Raw genomic sequence first — 19,300 nt, 5'->3', positions numbered from 1 at the left:
GGAGTAACCATACAAAATGATGATTCAAAGAGAATGGGATTTTCACACAGTTTGAAAATCAAATGCACATCATGTTCATATGAATGGTGCACTTTTACAAGTAAAACTGCGGACAAAAGCACACAAAGTAAAGGCAGGAGTGCATTTGATATTAACTTAAGAATGATTATTGCTTTTCGTGAGATTGGTCGAGGGCATGAATCTATGAGTCGTTTCGCTTATATTACAAATATGAGTTGCATGAATGTAAATGCTTTTCAACATAATCATAAATTGATTCAAGCTGCTTATGATTCTGCTGCTAAAGATTGTATGAAGTTTGCTGCAAATGAAATTAAAGCAAATGCTGTTGAAAAATCCAATACCGGTGTTCCATTAATCCAGGTTTCTCTTGATGGTACTTGGCAGAAATGAGGACATTCTTCCCTTAATGGTGTAGTTAAATTGGAGTAAATTCAGCTATATTGAGTTTTAATGAAAGAACATCTGGTCTTAAATGTGTTTTTGAGTATCTAAATATACCACACAGTGGTAAGACTGTAACCGGTTCATTGAAAAAGGACAAGCGTTGTGTTAGTTATATGGAGAGAAAAGAAAAGACTTTTATTAAAAAAAGAAGAATTCAATTAAGGGGATTATCTAAAGGCTGGTTTGATAAAGAACAAGAACTTGAAGCTAAAAAATCGTATGCTTCTGGAAGTTTTTAGACTGTTTTTTATCTTTATATTTTTGAAATGCTGTTTTCTCAATAGGTCATTTTTTGCTATTTACCTTTACGTGGAACAAGATATTTCCAGATCCGTTTAAGATATGGAGCTGAAATTTTCAGCATTTGCAGTTATAACTTAGATCTGGAGACTGTACTAAAATCAAGACATAAGGTGCTCTATTTACAGTGTTATTACTCATTGTTCATGATTTTTTCATGTAGACCCCCTGAAAAGTGGTATAAGTTATAGCAAATTTTAATAATTGGCCTTTCTACTTGTGCAATGAACTTCATTTTAGTTCAGGAACTAGATAATATAAGCAAGATTATTTGTGCAAAATTTTGAAAGAAAAAGATAATTTATCTTTGAGTTTTCTTGTTTCATCCATGTGTACAGTTTAATGCCTTTTTCAGCTAAAATTTGATGTTTTTTATAATAAATTTCAGAAATTCAAATTTTTTTTCATAACTGGTAGCTAATTTTCGCTATTGGAACTATTTTATTTAATATTCTGAAAAAAAAAATTCAATTTGACAAAAAAAAAATTATTTCCTGGTAAACCACCTTAAGGAATTTAGTTAATGATTATCGAAAGCGATTCAGTGAGGTTTATCTGAAGAATTAAAACAACAGCATTTATATAATAAGTTTAACAATAATAAACAAGAAAAGGTACTAAAAGTAAATGATGCTATGTTAATGACAAAGGTATAACACCCAGAAATCAGGGCGCTTGTCTGGTTTCGCACCCCCCCTTTTTTTTTTTGCAGATTCTGAAAGATCTTTATCTAAAGCGGAAAAAAATGGTATTCATTTTTATTTTTGACAAAGAAAAAGTACTCTAATACACATTTGAATATTCCATTTTTCCGTTAAAAACGACGCTGCTTTTAACTCCATTTTGAAACTTTTTAATGATAGTTTTAAAACCATTAATTCAAACCGCTGAAAATATTTACCTGGTTTTTACAAGTATTAAGAAACCCAAAGAACAAAAAAATGACTTAAATTAAAACATTTACTGAAAAGCTACTAGATTTATTGATTGCAATATATAAAGAAATATAAACAAACAAATAATGAGCTGTGTTCATCAAATAGCTTTACGAAAACCTAATTTACTGGGTAGTTAGTAGCAATTTGATCCCAAAAATTTGATCTGCAACGGTTGTATTTGCGGCGAGCAAAAAGAGATTCGTCAATCTCTACAACACAACCAGGGCCGCCTAATTGTACAGGATTATTCAAAAAGTAATCTACTGCAACATTTCTGCAAAACTGGTTCCAATCCCATATAGTTTCCCTGCATCCAATATCCAATTCTTTTTGAATATCTTCTTGCGACAGTCCCCGACTTTTGCCTGCGCTACGAGCCCATATGTATGTTATTCCAATGATCTTCCACAACTCCAGTTTGAGAAACAACTCCAGAATGTTTACAGTCTTTTTACACTTTTTAACAGTATATCTCCAGGTTATTCCATCAACACTGCGTGTGTACAGCTGTTCGCTTCACTGCAAGTTGCAAACGGAACAAATCATTACAGTAGCAAGCGAACCGAATTCTCTCAACCACTTTATGTATTCTTCGCGATTATTCATAAACCTCGCACCAATTTGAGTTAACGAGATTTTATCGAATTCATCTACTGTTGGTTTTCTAGCCATTTTGAAATTTCTCTTTATAAAAAACTGGTGACAAGAATTTGTTAAGCGACTTATCATAAGACATCAAAACCGTTCGAAAAAATTCCAAATAATTTTATACCTGTTACCTGTTGTTTACTGGTATTAGGCAGTGGCGCAGCAAAACATGGACAAACATCAAAAAGACGTAATTGTAAAAATGTGTAAAAAGAGACTGTATTTTGTAAAATGTATTGATTCGTAATCAATTGTAAAAAATATTATCAAGTTCAAAAAGTGACTCTTTAGTGTCTCAGGAAAAGTCTAAATAATTCCCCACATTCTTTTTCTTTTTTATTTACTCATAAAACTTCTTGTTTATTCAAAAATTTTTCAACCCCAAAAAGTTCTCTCTCTTTAAAGTTCTTCTTAAGAACTTTCCTTAAAACTCTCCTTTACTTCTTTTTAACACTCCGTCTTCTTCTTTCTATCCGTCTCCCTCCTCTCTCTCCGTAAAACTCTATTTTTTGGAGCTTTTATAGTTTTTAATAGACCTTTTCATAAATAAACGTCCGCATAATTCCAAAACGAGGCTTAGGTTGTACCGTTTGTAAACAAACCAAATGTCTTCTGATAAAAAAACCTATAAGAAAATCATCTGGCAAACAATGTGCTGCCTATAATTGCTTTAATCGAAGCTATATTATCGAATTTGGAGAACGAAAGGCTTCTGGCATTAAATTCTTTCATTTTCCGAAAGATAAAAATGAAATTTCTCTTTGGTGCAACTTGATAAAGCGTAAAAATGGTTTAGATAGTTTTAATGTTACTAGCTCATCATATTTATGCTGCTCTCATTTTAAAGCGCAGGACATTTTAAAAGCTGCTGGAGGTACTAGATGCACTTTAAGAAAAGCTGCTAAACCATCACTTCATAGCTGGAATAATTTCAAAGCTAGTGAAAAAGAAAGAAAATCACCAGGTTATATACAATCTCCCCAAAAAAGTACAGTTTTACATGACAATGATGTTCTTAACAAAACAAGCAGTAGCTCAAATAGAGATTCACTCCTTTATAGAAAATTAAACATGAAGCAGTTGCAAAATAAAAATAAGAAAATAAAAGAAACAATACCTAATGAAGGAAATAAATTTGTTGAGCATGTTCTCTCATGTGATAAAGAATTAAAACATTACACAGGATTTCCGAATCGAAAAACATTTGATGCAGTTTTTATATATCTTGACCCTGGAGAAAACTTTATCTTATTTAATAGTAAGCATTCAAAAGAAAATGAAAATAGGGGGAGAAATCAAATTATGTTACCTTTAGAAGCATATTTATTAACATTAGTGCGATTAAGAAAAAATTATGGTATTAGACATTTAGCATTTCTTTTTTCAATAAGTGAAGGAACTGTAAGTAACACTGTTATAACATGGTTGAACTTTATGTACATAAAGCTGGGTAGCCTTAGCATATGGCCTTCGTTAACTCAAATAAAACAAAATATGCCTCAGTCAATGAAGGATAAATTTCCCAATGTTAAATGCATCATTGTCTTGAAATAAAAGTAGCTGTGCCTCAGTCATTGACTGTACATAAATTGCTCTATTCTGACTATAAAAGTCACACAACTGTAAAGATTTTAGTTGGCATTGCCCCAGGAGGTGGTTTTACTTTTATATCTGCTGCTTACCCTGGGAGTATATCAGATAAAGAAATAACCATTAAGAGTTGACTTTTAATCCAAATTTATGGAATCACGGTGAAGAAGTTATGGCAGATAGAGGTTTTACTATACAAGATTATTTAAGTCCACTTGGAGTTAAATTAATCACTCCATCATTTCTTTGAAATCGCGAGCAATTCACTGAAACAGAGGTGATACAAAGTCAGCAAATTGCAAGTGAGCGTATTCATGTTGAGAGAATGATTCAAAGACTAAAATGTTTTCATATATTCAATAGAGTTATTCCTCTAAACATGATTGGTTCTCTCAATCAAATAGTTACAGTGTGTGGAATTTTAACTAACTTTCATGAGCCTATTATAAAAAACGCATAGAAACTAATGGATAAAAATGTGTTGAGACAGTAAATAAAATTTAACATTGAATTTAACATTTATATATATCATAAATAACTACAATTTTTTGTCATAAATTTATAAATGCATAAACTATAAAATAGATTCTGCAAATTTCAATAAAATATTTGTCTTCAAATTAAAAATTGTTGTTTATTTTTTCAATTATTTCGTCCAACATATAGTTGAAGTAAAAGTCTAATACTCTTTTCCTTAGAGTCTCCCAATATACTTTGTAATACGTAATACGATCAATAACCAATCCTTTTGAAGTGTAAAACACAAAATCACACCATGTTTGTGTTGTTAATCCAAGTTGCATTTGGATTTGATCATAATAGCTATGGTTTTTGTTTATTAAAATTTTATTACTAGATTTATCAAATATTATAGATGGATTTTTTGCTACAAAACATATATCTTTTGGGTCCAGGTTACTGTATTCTTCACTGCACTTAATTTCTATTATTCCACAATCATTATCACACCTTACTTTACTATCAGGCGATGCACCCAAAACAAAATTTTTTTCATCAAGTACCAAACCACATGGTTCAACATCTAGTTTATAGCCAGAGGATTTCATAAAGTTTTCATAATATTTTAACGCTATAGGTTCATAATATTTACCATAGGAAGTTTATATGAAATAATATTGTTTAGCTTAGTTTTGTTTTCACCATGAACAAGTTTGTATGCCAAACTTTTGAATCCTTTTGGAGATTTATTCTCTAACTTATTACATAAAGATGCAGTGAATCGATTCCTTCTGTAATCAAACCATTTTGAATTTCCATCCTGTTCCCTTGTTTCTTTTTCAATTTGAACTACTATTTCCTTTACTAACTTCATTTTTTCTAAAATGTTTATTTTTTTATTACAAAATATTTTTTCAACATAACAAGTTATAAAATCATCAGTTTCATTAAAAGGGAATGTAGGGTATTCAATGTATTGAACACTGTCTAAATTTTTTAAAGGTGCAGGTAAGTTGTAGTAAACATTTTAACTAGGTGGAACTACAGCACATTGATAGCTTAATACAGACCCAAATGGGACACTTCCTAGACTTGTTTTGACTAATCCTTCATTTGATTGATTTAACACATTCAACATATGCACTTTAACATCACTGTTTAAAAGATTCTTGTAAAGCTCATTTATTTTATTTTCATTATCACCTTTTCTGTTTAAATCAGTTCTAGTATCATACAATGATGATTTAATTGTGGCAAATGAAGATACTTTTCTTGTCGAGAAATTTTTTAAATTGTGGTGATATAATTTGTAAGTCACTTATTGGTGTTTTATCAAATCTTTTACGACTTTGGTATTGACCAAGTACAAGTTCTTGAAGTACAGGCTTTAATATTTGGAACAGTTTTCAGTTTTTCAACTACCCATTTTGCAACAAGTTTCATCATTGCAAATGCATGTGAATAAGTTCCAGTTTTTCCTGCTGGGCATTCACAAAATGCATACATTACTGATCCATCTAATTTTTTAATAGCAATAAAAATCCATCTGTCATTTTTTTTCATGCTAGCTGCACATACTCCTTTTACACAAAATAGTTCAATACTTTGTTTTGAGTAAATTGAGGATAGATCAATGTATTGCTCTTCAAGAAACATTTCTCCTCTAGACAAATGTTTTTTAACTTTTGTAGATTTAGGAAAAAAATTACTATTTACATTTAAAGCATATGCATCAATTTTCTCAGCTGAAAACGCAGGAAGTCCCTCTAGACACTTGCTCCATCCAATTTTGGAATTCAAACTTAACAGCTCACGTTTTAAATTTTCAGGCAATATAGGAAATGTTTTTACACTTTGTATTTTTATATTTTTACCCATCAAACATGCCTTTTTTGATAACCATTTTTTCTCAAGAGTTGGATCACAAATAATTGAATTCGTTCCGTTGTGAAAATACTGTAAAACTTTAACTTGAGAGTCTCGTAAAGTTACTACACCTTTAAGAGAATCGCCACGGTAAAGAAGCCACCTTTTTAAATGATTGTTTGTATACGTTTGTAATTTTTCTAAATCGACTTTGACAGTTGGATCGTCTATATCATCTTCTTTTAAAACAATTAATGCTGGATCTAAACAAAAACAAAAAACATCAAAATAAGTCAACTACACTACACAAATTTAATAAATTTTGTAGATAAAAGTAAACTTCAGTTAAGGTAAATTTTTGGTAATACTGCAGTTAAGCGGCGTAAAATCATTTAATATTTTTGCTTTTATCGCTCTCGCTCGCAGAGGCCAAAAGTATTTAAAATAATTTTAAAAACTTAAGTATATAAATTTCAAAGTGGTTATTTTTTTAAATACGTTTTTGTTTAATATTTTTATCTTTTGTTTTTATTGTTAATATTTAACTATTTTATCATTTATATTTTTAATATTTCTTAATACATTATTAATTATGTAAAGAATTTAAATTTGTATATTTTATGATTGTACAATTTTAGATTGTTTTAGGCCATTTTCTTGTTACAATTATGGAATATAGGGTACCACAATAATTGTTCTTGCTAAATATGTTTTTAAAAAATATGTGGCTATGAAAATAGCTTTTTTATTTATCAACTACAGAGGATACTGACGAGACACACAAGATAGAAACGCCGAAAATATTGGAAACCCTTTAAATGTTTGACGCCAGCAACACACGTGGTTCAGGATTTCATCTTTAGCAACAATAGTTGTTGGAGCACTTCGTTTCCCATGACCAACACGTTACATAGCCATCTAAACAAAGACTTACCATGTTAACTAAGAATAACTATTTACTTAATGTAAACAATTTATTCAGTGCAGAATTAATTAAAATTAATGTTTGTATATATAGTTACAATACGTATAATATATAATAGAAATGAAAAAATAAAAAAATTTAGCAGTGACTATTACTTTTACTTATCTTTTCTATGAGGCTTTTCTTTTCTTTTCTTTTTAAACATTTCGAATTTTTCCATATTTCGAATGCGGTTTTCTTTCACATTTCGCAACGTCACTTACAGATTAATTTTTTTTTCATTTTCACCATCGCAGAGTTTAATCAAGCGAAAATTAAAAATTATTTTACGCCGCTTAACTGCAGTATTACCAAATTTTTGATAAAATATTTAATATATTTTACTTTGACATTCAAGTAATAAAATAATAGAAAAGTAATTAATAAACACTTAAAATAAAATAGCAAACCTATTTCCTGTGAAGAAACTTCATTTGTGTTTGAAGATAATAACATTATCTTGTTAAAATAACAAATAAAGCTCAAGATTAAAAGAATCAGATAAGCCTAAGCAATGAAATATTTTGTTTGTTTACTAACGGTACAACCTAAGCCTCGATTTGAAACGCGGATGTTTATTTATGAAAAGGTCTATTGTTTTCGGCTTCAATACCTACTCATCATTTATTTATATAGCCGGTTAATGAGTCCTTTTCTCAGTAGGTTTTTTAACTTTTCTTCTTTCCGTTTTATCCTGTATTATTCCGTTTTATCCTGTTTTATTTTTCGTGTTTACGGCTTTTCCCATTTGTTTTTAATTAAACTTTTCTTCTTTCCATTTTATCATTTACTCACGCGACAGGTTGATGAATCATCGTGTGTACGTCTACTACGGTCGTTGTTTTCAAAAAGTTATTAGGGGATTAATGCAAATCTACAGTACTCCGTTCGGGATATCGGAAAAAAAAGAGTATGGCCCTAATCGTACTGTGAAACAATAGAAGAAGAAATCATTAATACAAAATGAGTCTAAAATGTTCGGCTGTTTTATCAACTTGAACCGAACCATTATCCAACCAACTAAAGAATTGGATTCCCTACGAAATTTGTAGTCGTCATTGAGAAATCAATTTTAAACTTTAACCTATTAATGCACGATTAGTTTACAATATTCCGGGTAAAAAAAATTTCAATTTCTTTATTTTTATTATTTTTTTTTTTACAGAATATTACTTCTTAACTTTATCAATAACAAAAAAATATTAGTATATTAAATTATTATATATACTAAAATTAAAGTATTATATTTACTAATTATTATATATACTAAAATTAAAGTATTATATTTACTATTTAGAAGTATGTTTATACACTTTTAGTGTATAAACATACTTCTAAATGCTTATTTAACGTTATGCGTGACGTTCACGGAGCTGAAATATTTGTATAATCAAAAAAGATCGCTGCCCGTGTTTGTCGCGGGGGCTTGATAACAATAATATTCTTGTCTTCTGAGCATTATGTACGTCATTTTAAATGTATTAATGTCACAGAAATAAATGGCCAAAACAAATTAAAAATAGTACGCATGTGCAAAGAGCATAAACGCTTCTTTAACAAAGCGATTTGTGTGCAGTTAACATTAATGCACGTAACATCTTTTAATCGAGGCTGTGCGTAACATCGTCTATAAGAGGCGATAAAAATATGACGTTATGTGTGTGCAATATAAGAATAAAAATTTGCTGAAATAAAAGTGTATTTTGTACGTTCACAAAATACAAAACAGTTGAATGAATAAGTTAAATAATTTTTTTATTCTAGTAATTTAAAAAAAAGTAAATATATTTTACTAAAAAGATTACAACAAACCATAATATAGTTCAACATTTTTGCGTAATATTTTACAAATATTAAATGCAAGTTAGAAAAAATCTTTTTCTAGTATATATATATATATATATATATATATATATATATATATATATATATATATATATATATATATATATATATAAACGATTTTTGACTTTTAATTTGTATTTCATGGGTGATGATTTCTGTCAGGCATGAAACTTTAAGTACTATAAGAAAATTTAAGTACTATTTTACATGTATGTATGTATATGTATGTATGTATGTATGTATGTATGTATGTATGTATGTATGTATGTATGTATGTATGTATGTATGTATGTATGTATGTATGTATGTACACTGCAGGCCAAAAGTTTCCGGACACTTGATATTTTTTATATAAAAAGCTAAAATCTATCCTGTATCATTAAGTTAATCAATAATATAATTTATAATACTTAAACTTACTAATTTTAAGTCATTATGTAAGTTTGAGGTCAGTAATTAGGTATTACTGGCCTCAAACTTACATAAAAAACTTTGTTTTTTTAAATTGCTTATTTTAACTTGATATATAGCATTACGTTACTCTTAAGAGTTTGGTCTTGTTAAAGTTATTTATTTGTTGAAACATGAAGGAAATATTTATAATATAATGATATCAGACTAAAATGATTAAGAATATTTAGTTTTGTTTAGTTTTCATTTGGTATTAATGACGGTTGTTGACAAGTAGGACTTTCTGGCCGTATAGCGGTCAAGAAACCGTTGCTACAGATTGAAAATAAAAAGAAAAGGTTACAATGGGCTATAGACCACCAAATTAGACAGAAGAAGACTGGGGAAAAGTACTATGGACCAAAGAGTCCAAATTTGTAAACTGTTTGGGCAAAGGCGTAGAATTTACATCAGAAGAACAACAAAAGAAAAAATGATCCCAGAGTGTTTAGTGCCGACAATCAAGCATGGTGGTGGGTCAGTTATGGTATGGGGATGTTTTTCTTCAGCTGGTGTAGGTGACCTAGTTAAAATTGAGGGTATTATGAAAAAAGAACAATATAAAATAATTCTGGAAAACAATGCTATACCTTCTGGCTTAAGAACTATTGGTCATGGTTTTGTTTTTATGCAGGACAATGACCCTAAACACACCTCAAAATTATGTAAGAATTATACAAGAGGATAATGGTGCCCTCAAAATCATGACCTGGCCAGCCCAATCACCAGATTTGAACCCAATAGAGTTATTGTGGGAAGAATTGGACAGAAAGGTCAGACAAAAATGCCCAACATCCAAAGAGCACCTGTGGCAAATATTAGAAGAATCCTGGTCATCAATTACACCCGAAACAATAAATAAATTAATAAATAGGATGCCACGGATCGCAAAAAAAGTGATAAAAACTCGTGGGTTATTTTTTGACGAAAAGACAGTGTAATAAGAATAGTGTTCTTAGTATTTTTTTTATTTCATTTTTTGGCTTTTTTTTTTCTTAAATAGTAACTATATGTATCTTTTAAAAAATAAATATGATATTTGAATTTTATTGAAATAATTATGGGAGTTTGAATTAAAAAATTAAACAAAATCCAAGTGTCCAGAAACTTTTGGCCTGCAGTGTATGTATATATGTATACAGCTATTTCAAGTTGCATTATTTTCAAATACAAAATCTCGTGCTCGTATAAGAGCGCTCAATATGTATATTTATAAAAATTATGTATATTTATATACTTAAATATTGAGAATGTTTCGTACTATATTTTTTGTACTATATACTTTTTTTAAAGTCTAATGCACTAAGTTATAATAAATTAAAGTATTGAGATAAATGGCATCAGAATTTTGGTTGATTTCTGCTCCTGGTGATAAAACACCCCAGCAAACATATGATTCTTTAAAACTAAAAACTGAAAATCAAGGACTTTCTATAAACTATAAACTAAATCTGCCAGAACTTAAAGTAAGAACAGTTGTTAAAGTCTTATGAAATACAGTTTAAAAAATACAGTTCATTGATAAATGTTAAGTTTACCATTGTACATTATTTGTATGAGCTTTCAAAATTAGATTTTATAGAAGGTTTCTAGATATTTTTAATAATTCAATCCTTCAGGTTGGAACTTTGGATACTTTAGTTGGATTGTCTGATGATCTGGGAAAATTAGACTTGCATGTAGAAAGGTAATTGGTAAATTTTATTCTTTACGAGAAATCAAGAAGTTTCACAATGATTCAAATTTGCTGATGTTTAAGTGCTAAGTTTTAATTTGATTTCATTTGCATTCTATGTTATACGTTTTGCTTTATAGTATAACAAGAAAGTTAGCTAACTATTTTGCTGAAGTGCTTGAAGAAAAACAAGACAAGGTCTTGGAGAATTTGCAAATCAATGGAAGTATGTAAAAATCTAGTGTTAGATATTTCTAGCTTACAAGGTTTAATTTAAAAGAGTTTTCTTCAATATTCTGTAGATTGTCATATATTTGTTTGAATTTTTTTGGTCTCTTCAAAATTTAGATTCATATTGATAAATCTATTGAATATATTGATATTGATTTTTTTTTTAAATGATTTATGACTTTAAACTAAAAGTAAACAATATATATATTTTTTATTTTTAATCAGTGTAAGTTATTTATGTCACTGTTAAAATATTTTCAAGCCGGTATTTGAAAATGTTAATTTAAAAAAAAAAAGTTTCTTTAATCCTTTTTTATATGTTTAAAGGAATATAAGAATTGTATGATTTCTGCATTAAAGAACTTAAGTGGTACTTTAATAAAATACTAATAGAACCATCATATTTTTTAATCTGAATTACAGAGATCAAATAAGAGTTTTTTGTTTAAACCTCTTTTTTTTTTTTTCTTTTTTTTTTCATGAAAAAGTGCTTAGACTTTTTTAAACAAGCTTTAACCTTGTATTTAAAATTTATGATAAAAAGTTTTTTATTGTTCTGTTTAATCTGAGTGGATGAAAGGAATGCCTTGATTTATTTAATTTTTTTTTTTTTTTTTTTTTTTTTTTTTTTTTTTACAGCCAATTGAATTCTTAAAAGATCTAAAAAAGCAAAATTTTTGTGAAAATATATTTTTTTCTTTAATTTTAAGTTATTATTTTTTAAACTATTTTATCTTTAAATCAGCTTATATTTATTGCATTAAGATTCTCAGAGTTGTATAAATATATCTAAAGGACTTTTCTTGCATATGCCTCTTCACATCTAGAAAATTTACATCATAATAAACAACATTTTGCAATGTAAAAAAAGATAACATTAATTATTCATTTATTATGTCTAGATTAAAAGTTGAAATTTAGTTGAATTTAGTTGAATTTAGTTGAATTTACTTATAATTGAGAGCTTTATTTTTTTTGTCATTAAGTTCAACAAATTAGTCAATAAACTAGTAAGAGCAGTAGAATTAATTAAATTGGTGTTAAAACCAGTTATAGATTCAAAATATGTCATTCTTAGTTTCTGTTATTATTTACCTTTAAATTTATCATGATGTGGGAAAAAATAACATTTATTAACAAAGAAGAAAGTCAGACTTAAACTATTAAAGTTTAAGTCTGATTTTCTCTTGTACTCTTAACATAAAATAAAAATATTTTTTTGTAATAAGGTTGCAATTTATAGTTGCAAGATATGTAATCGTTTTCTTGTGATTATAATCTTCAATATTTAAAAAATGTATGGAATTATGTTTGATGACTTTTCTTTCCTCTTCTTTTCCTTCAACAAATGAAGAATTACAATGTTCTATGGAAGAAAAAAAAAAATGCTATTAAAATCTTATGTTCAAAATTTGCATAAAATTTAAACTCAAGATTTTAATAGCAAAAAGTTGAACCAATAGATCTGAAATATTTGAAAGTTTTTTGCATTCTTTTACTTTTATTAATTGTGCTATGAGTTTTTTGAAAAATTTTACTGATTTCTTTTAAAGTGGACCCTGCTACATACTTGACAAAATTCAATTGGGATTCAGCAAAATATCCTACTAAACAGTCTCTTCGCAGCATTTCAGAGATAATTAGTAAGGTAAAAAAATTTAAAAAATGAGATCAAAACCATTACATTTATATTATTACTTATATTATTTGTATTATATATTACTTGTATAATATATATAACTTATATTTATTACATATATTATTTATAAACAGTCAATCTTAATGATAAGTTGTAAGTATTTTTGATATGTAAATAAGTTTATCAGATTTGTAATTTTTTTTAGCAAATCAGTCAAATTGATTCTGATTTGAAAGCAAAGGCAGCTGCCTACAATACAATCAAGGCAAATTTGCAAAATATAGAGAGGAAATCAACGTATGTCATTAATGTTTTTAACTTCTAATATTTTTACTAGTTTATTCTGCATAATATATATGACTTAATGAATATAATTGCTTAAAAAAAACAAAAAACAAAGAAGGTAATAAATGCAAAATGAAATGCATGATAACCTCTTGATAAAATAACTGACTAAAGAACATTTTTGTTACTGTATTCATTGTTGAGAGTGTGAAATAACTTAATAAGTTGTAATTTTATAATTTATTATAATTCCCTGCTAAAAAAATAAATTTGGTAGCATCAACTGGCTTCAATAATAAATTTTCATTTACATTATAATATATAATATACAGTGTAACATCATTTATGATTGTAGCTTTAACTTCAGTAGCTGTAGCTCTAAGTTTTAAATTGCCTTTGTAATCATTAACTAAGTTAAATTTGGTTAAAAAGTAAACTTCAAAAAAAATTTTTTTTTTGTAAATCCTGGCAATATTTTGTGTAGATAAACTTATTCTTTTTAACTTTTTTTTTTTTAAAAGTTGCTACAAGTATAAACATGAAATCTTTAACATTCAGTTGCTTGCTCGAAAGAAGCATATGGTTCAAAATCATTAAAGCATATAAACCAGTGTTTATAAGTGATCCAAAACCAATTACAAAGACTGGTTTATATTTATATTAATAATAGCCATTTTGATGTAAAACTCAAAGAATATCTAAAATGGTTCACAAATCTGTAGAGACATCAAATGTTTGTCTAGCAATTAGCAAATTGGATACCTCTAAATTTAAAAGATGTTGAAAAGAATTTTTTTGACATAAGAGCTATTAAAAATACATCAAGGAATGAGATTTTACATCAATTTGTGACTACAATAATCTTAAGCACAAAAAGTCCACATAAAATGAGGCAAAACTTTAATATCACTGTCATGCTGTGTATTTGGTTGGAGCAATTAATTTTAGCCTAACACAAAATAAAAAAAGATCAGTAACAGCAAAAGGTATAACAGTCATTTTCAAGCAATAATACTGGCAAAAATAGATTGGAAATATTATATGGTTCATATATTAAGATTTTTAAATACTTTTCCATTAATCTTTCATTAAAAAAGCACTGATTTGACAATAATATCCTATTTTAGTTACTATGTCAAATTCCTCAGCAATTTACTATTCTCCAGCAACCTACTTATTATGTTGAGGTGGGTAATTTAAATCTTGATAAGAACCTAACAAAAGAGTTTGCAACTAGTCTTTTTAAATCTGTTTATGATAATCAGGATTTGAAAAGCTGAAAGGCTGGAAGTTAACTCTTCATGTTGATAGGCATTTCTGCATTGTTTCAATCATTTGTCTGCATTTCCATTTCATTCTTTAATGAGTTAAAATCTGACACCAGTCCTATTAAACAATCCACAGTATCATTTATGGCTGAGTTTATGATGTACTTGTTCTGAATATATAGTGTTGTGTCATTTCATAAACCAAGATCACTTGTGAAGAAACTTTGCTGTCAGCTCAAGTTGTTGACAAAATAGCATTATTTTGAAACAGTATTGCTTTAGCCATCTTGCATGGTGGACTTCTTGAGAGTCAAAAACAGTACTATTCATTTATCATTTTACTTCGCTAAAGTATGGTCAGGTATACAGTGGGCTACTTCACCACAATAATACATTTTATTGTAGCTCTTATCTCTAATACTCTTAACTAACTTCATTAATTAATTAATTTATTAAATAATACTCATAATTAACTTCATTAATTAACTTCAATTAATCTTAGATATACTTGAACTAGTAATCAACTAAATCTAATACACAAAATATAGTAATGCCAAAATTTATGTGGAATATTTCCTGGTTATATGTATCAATTTTAACAAATTTGAGGGTTAAAAAGACCCCGAGGAAATGCTTAGTGTAAAAACTGAAAACACACATTTAAATGTATTGTAAATATTAATAATTAAATATAGTTAATTGTAATTTTACAATAGTGCGGTAGAAAACCCAATGAGACACAATTAAAACATTAACTCTTAAAACAAATTTAATTGGGACATTTTTCAAATGGGCTCCTTCATGCATCAAGCTGCATAGAAAGCCAAGAGTTTCTTAGGAAATACATTTGTCCAGAACAGGACTAAATACAGAAGTTTTTGTGAGCTTGGATCACCTACCTAGGCAATAATATTTTGGATTTCTCTTTACATCAAGGGGCTGCACAGTGGGCCGGATATTAGACTTATGGTGGACAAAATTATTTTGATAATTTTTTTTTTACTAAAGTCCTTTAAATGTCTAAATAAACATATTATAATAAAAAATATTCGCTTTTACTATAAATTTTAGTTAAATTATTGAATATACTGAAAATAATAGAAAAAACTTTAAAAAACGCGGGTTTGTAATTTTTTATATTTGAGTTCTCATAAAATGCTTATGAGGTTTTAATTATATTTTATGATGAAATATAAATTCTATAGATTAATTATGGTAGTAATTAGTAAAATTCTAGTCTAAAGAATTACATTTTTTAATTTTTAAATCTATTACCCCCAAATTCTGAATAACATTATTTTAAGTTTTTTTATACTATATAGAAAAAAGGCTACTTGTAGGAAAAAGAAAACAAAGCTTGTACTAATTTATATATTACAAATCATTCAATTACGGAGCTGATTCTTTCAACAACTCTAGAACTTCACTGGGAAATTTATGCAAACTTTGATTGTTATTTAACTTTAGTTTTCTAAGAGATGTTATAACGGGATCACTGGATACAAGAAGCCTATTAATCAAATCTTGGTTTGTATCTTTTCTTGAAGTCTTTCTGCTAAAATGTTCCCGAAAGTTCTTGAAGTCTTTATTTCGTGCCTCAAGGGCATCTTCAGACATTATTACGATTGGTAGAAATTGTCTTTCAACTATAGCATGACCATGAACCAAAATTTTGTGGACAGATTGTGACATATAGTACCATGAATAATTGGATATAAAGTTTTAGAGCGGTTATGCAAAAAACTTTAAACTTTATAGTATCTATTTCATATCCTGATGACAAAGTGGCTAAAATAATATAAAAATAATATATAAGAGTTTCATCAACTTTTAATATCTCAGCGGTTAATTTATAGTTGGCAAAAGCTCTGCGGGAAGTATTTCTGTCGTTACTAGTACCTTAAAAATTAGAAAATTATATCTTATATTTAATATATTATATGGATATATAATATATATTTTATATAATACAAATTTGACTTACCCGAACCTCCACTTTTCGGAAAATCCACAACCAATCCTAATTGGTTCATAAAATCGGTCTGAATTCGGCACTTTACTTGCTCTACCGCTAATTTATCAGCTACGGCTCTAGCCTGCCATTTTCCGGTTTCCTTTTCATATCCAACATGAAGTATTAGTTCAAAAAAGTTTATCCAAGCGTGTAAACTAGATAAACCATATTTAAACTCTAAATTATTGGTGTCTAAATTCATAACTTTCTCCAAGTTATTCATGTTTTTTGGAGATAAACCACAAACTGGACAACACTGTGTCGAGTTTGTCATAGTTGATAAAATTGTTTGAATTTTACCATCTACCATGGTCAGCTCAATAAAACATTTTACAGCTAATTCTTTTTCAAACCCAGCTTTGCATCTAAATGTCAGTTTAGTTAGTTCTTCTAACATTGTTATTAGCACAGGAGCTTGTACGTCACACAGTCTTTCAAGAGTGTGCATAAGAAGGTCTTTTAGCGGTATGTTTACGGCATACTCATCTACATAAACGTTTTTGGGATAACATTTAGATTTTGAAAACCGTATATCATTATATGAAGGATAAATGTGGCAGCCTTTTTCTTCTGCGCCATTTCGTAAAAGCTGGTATGTTGATTTTGATAAACCACCATCAACAACCAATGCTAGACCATCCGGTGTGTACTTCATAAGATTTTTAACTGGTTTTTCATCTGAAATTTCGGCAATTTTTCTAGCAGTCTTGTACTTAAACTCATTTCTAAATTTTAATTTTGTTGCATGAAGTAATTCAGAGCCAGATAAACTGTTAATAACATTGTTAAGCTTTCTCTTTTTTGTTTTGTTGCATGAGTTTTTAAAAGAGCAACAAGGTCTTCCAACGTCATTAACTGTAGAATTTAGCGTAATGTACATAAACTGAAAATCTTCAGCTAACCATTTTTCATTGCTTTTTTCAAAGTAATTTGCATCATTATTTGCAGCTATCCACTTTTTACGATATACTTTTATAAAGTTTTTACACTCACAATCGTTTAGTGTAATATCTACTGAAGATAGGAGAGTTAATACTGATGAAAAAAATGATTTATCATTAGGAAGTAGTTTGTTTTGTCTTATAAGTGTGTGAATCTCACCAATTTTCATATTATAACTAAAGTAAAAAACAAAAAAAGTATTATTCAAACAGTACAATGTGCATTGAATTGTATTGGAGAAAAATAACATCTGTTATTGTTTGGTTGAATAAAAAACATGACGTTTCAAATAAGTATTTCGATTTCAAGCGAATAATACGATTTGAAACTCGTATTTTTAAAGTATCAAATAAACTCAAAATGGGAAATAATGGGCGATGTATACAGTTCTAATAGGTTATAGACATGTAGCATTTACTAGCTCAAGCACTCGATATAGGTTTTCGTAGGTTCCCTAACTAATCTGACACTTTTTGTACGAAATAAAAGTATTAAATGTTATAAACTTACCTTGTTATAATAAAGCCAGTTTACAAATGTTTTATAAACAATGATTTTTTCTATTTATTTTTTTCATAAAGCTATACAATTTAATAGTTAAAATAAATAAACTAATTGCGCATACACGTATTTTTTTTAAAGTTACTGTTAACAAAAGATATACACAAAAATAAAAAAAACTCGCGCTTTTTTAAAAAAATAAATAAAATTATTATACATGGAACCGCAATTGATTTTTGTGGTTTTGAAAGATACTATTAAACTCAAACAAATGTTTTAATTAGTCACTAGAGTATTGCGATTATGTTTTATAATATGATTTTTGAAATAATAAACTTTCATTTTTGAGGTTTTGTCCACCACCTGGCCCACTGTGGGCTGATGTAAAGAGAAATCCAAAATTTGATACTTGACATAAAGCTAGGTTTAGGACAGATTGGGCATATTTGTTAATGCTTCAACTCACCAACAAAAAACTGACTGTGATAATGAAGGAGAACAGAGAATATGTTGAGAAAGTGGCATTTAATGTTGCTATTTTTCATATTCCTTGGTTTCTCAAGACATCAATTATAATACAGGAACCACCTAATTATTTTAAGGCAATTAAATTTGCTGAAAATATGGAAGAATATAATGAAATTTTAGAAGTCTTAACTGGTAACTGATTTTTATCCTGAATCTTACTGAAGAAAATATATTGTCTTGAGTTTCTGTACATTTGTGGATCTTCTTATTAGTTTCAAGTTCTTCAAGAGTTTTTTCTTAAATATCCATTGTGCAAAAAGAAACATTTGTCTAGTTCAAGATTTCTTAGCAGATAGTTATATTTTAAGTCAGAGGCAACACATTATGATAGTGGCTAAGGATTACAGGAAGTAAGTAGACAAAAGAATGCTAAAAAAAAGAATTTTAACAAGTTGTGAGCAGAAGTGGGCATCTCTAATAAAAGTTCTGATAATCCACTAGTATCAGGCTAAGAAAAAAATAATGGACTATTGGACTATTATATTATCGGACTTCAACTATCAGATTGGTAATATAAGATATCTGATATTCCAATAATTATCGGACTAAGTAAAAAGTATCGGACTATGGGACTAAAAAAATAACTATTGGACTTCGATTATAGGACCATCCAAATGTTGTATTTCTGTCTTCCTAATTTTTATATTTGTAATGAATTATTTTTTTTGAACAAGTGCAGATTCAAAAAT

The 19,300-nt window shown here is 28.2% G+C and overlaps 4 protein-coding genes and 1 pseudogene across 6 annotated transcripts in view; 2 read left to right on the top strand and 3 right to left on the bottom strand.

Annotated features, from left to right (window-relative positions):
• The window catches only part of LOC149884966 (uncharacterized), a 748,071-nt gene that overhangs the window by 162,510 nt on the left and 566,261 nt on the right, over window positions 1–19,300 (bottom strand). The window lies entirely within an intron of this gene.
• The window catches only part of LOC149885018 (uncharacterized), a 33,068-nt gene that overhangs the window by 8,163 nt on the left and 5,605 nt on the right, over window positions 1–19,300 (bottom strand). The gene's annotated exons all lie outside the window — the stretch shown is intronic.
• Window positions 2,916–4,571, top strand: LOC149885020 (uncharacterized; the record flags this gene model as incomplete). Its single annotated transcript, XM_090094599.1, has 1 exon — window positions 2,916–4,571. A coding segment is annotated over one exon (993 nt), but the record flags the coding sequence as incomplete, so codon positions are not given.
• LOC149885019 (uncharacterized) lies at window positions 4,451–7,797 on the bottom strand (annotated as a pseudogene). The gene is made up of 2 exons (XR_016455211.1): window positions 7,644–7,797; window positions 4,451–6,532 (listed from the first exon to the last, which is right to left on the bottom strand). The product of XR_016455211.1 is annotated as an uncharacterized LOC149885019 (transcript).
• LOC149885016 (V-type proton ATPase subunit C-like) overlaps window positions 7,853–19,300 on the top strand; it is a 34,317-nt gene continuing 22,869 nt past the window's right edge. Inside the window, exons 1-5 of one of the 2 annotated variants that reach the window (XM_090096666.1) lie at window positions 7,853–8,350; window positions 11,148–11,215; window positions 11,344–11,429; window positions 12,988–13,082; window positions 13,279–13,370. In XM_090096666.1, the coding sequence (XP_089952792.1) occupies window position 11,429; window positions 12,988–13,082; window positions 13,279–13,370 (188 nt within the window). In that variant the 5' untranslated portion in view covers window positions 7,853–8,350; window positions 11,148–11,215; window positions 11,344–11,428. Of the gene's footprint in view, window positions 8,351–10,776; window positions 10,995–11,147; window positions 11,216–11,343; window positions 11,430–12,987; window positions 13,083–13,278; window positions 13,371–19,300 lie in introns of those variants that run through there. The other variant, XM_090096665.1, reaches the window with a different exon arrangement.

The sequence above is a fragment of the Hydra viridissima genome, unplaced genomic scaffold (genome assembly GCF_058129835.1).
Source record: "Hydra viridissima isolate aposymbiotic clone 2 unplaced genomic scaffold, HvirCarnegie_v1 scaffold_8, whole genome shotgun sequence".
Classification (NCBI taxonomy): domain Eukaryota; kingdom Metazoa; phylum Cnidaria; class Hydrozoa; order Anthoathecata; family Hydridae; genus Hydra; species Hydra viridissima.
The sequence above is the reverse complement of the archived record's forward strand: the minus strand, read 5'-3'. Positions and strand labels throughout refer to the sequence as shown.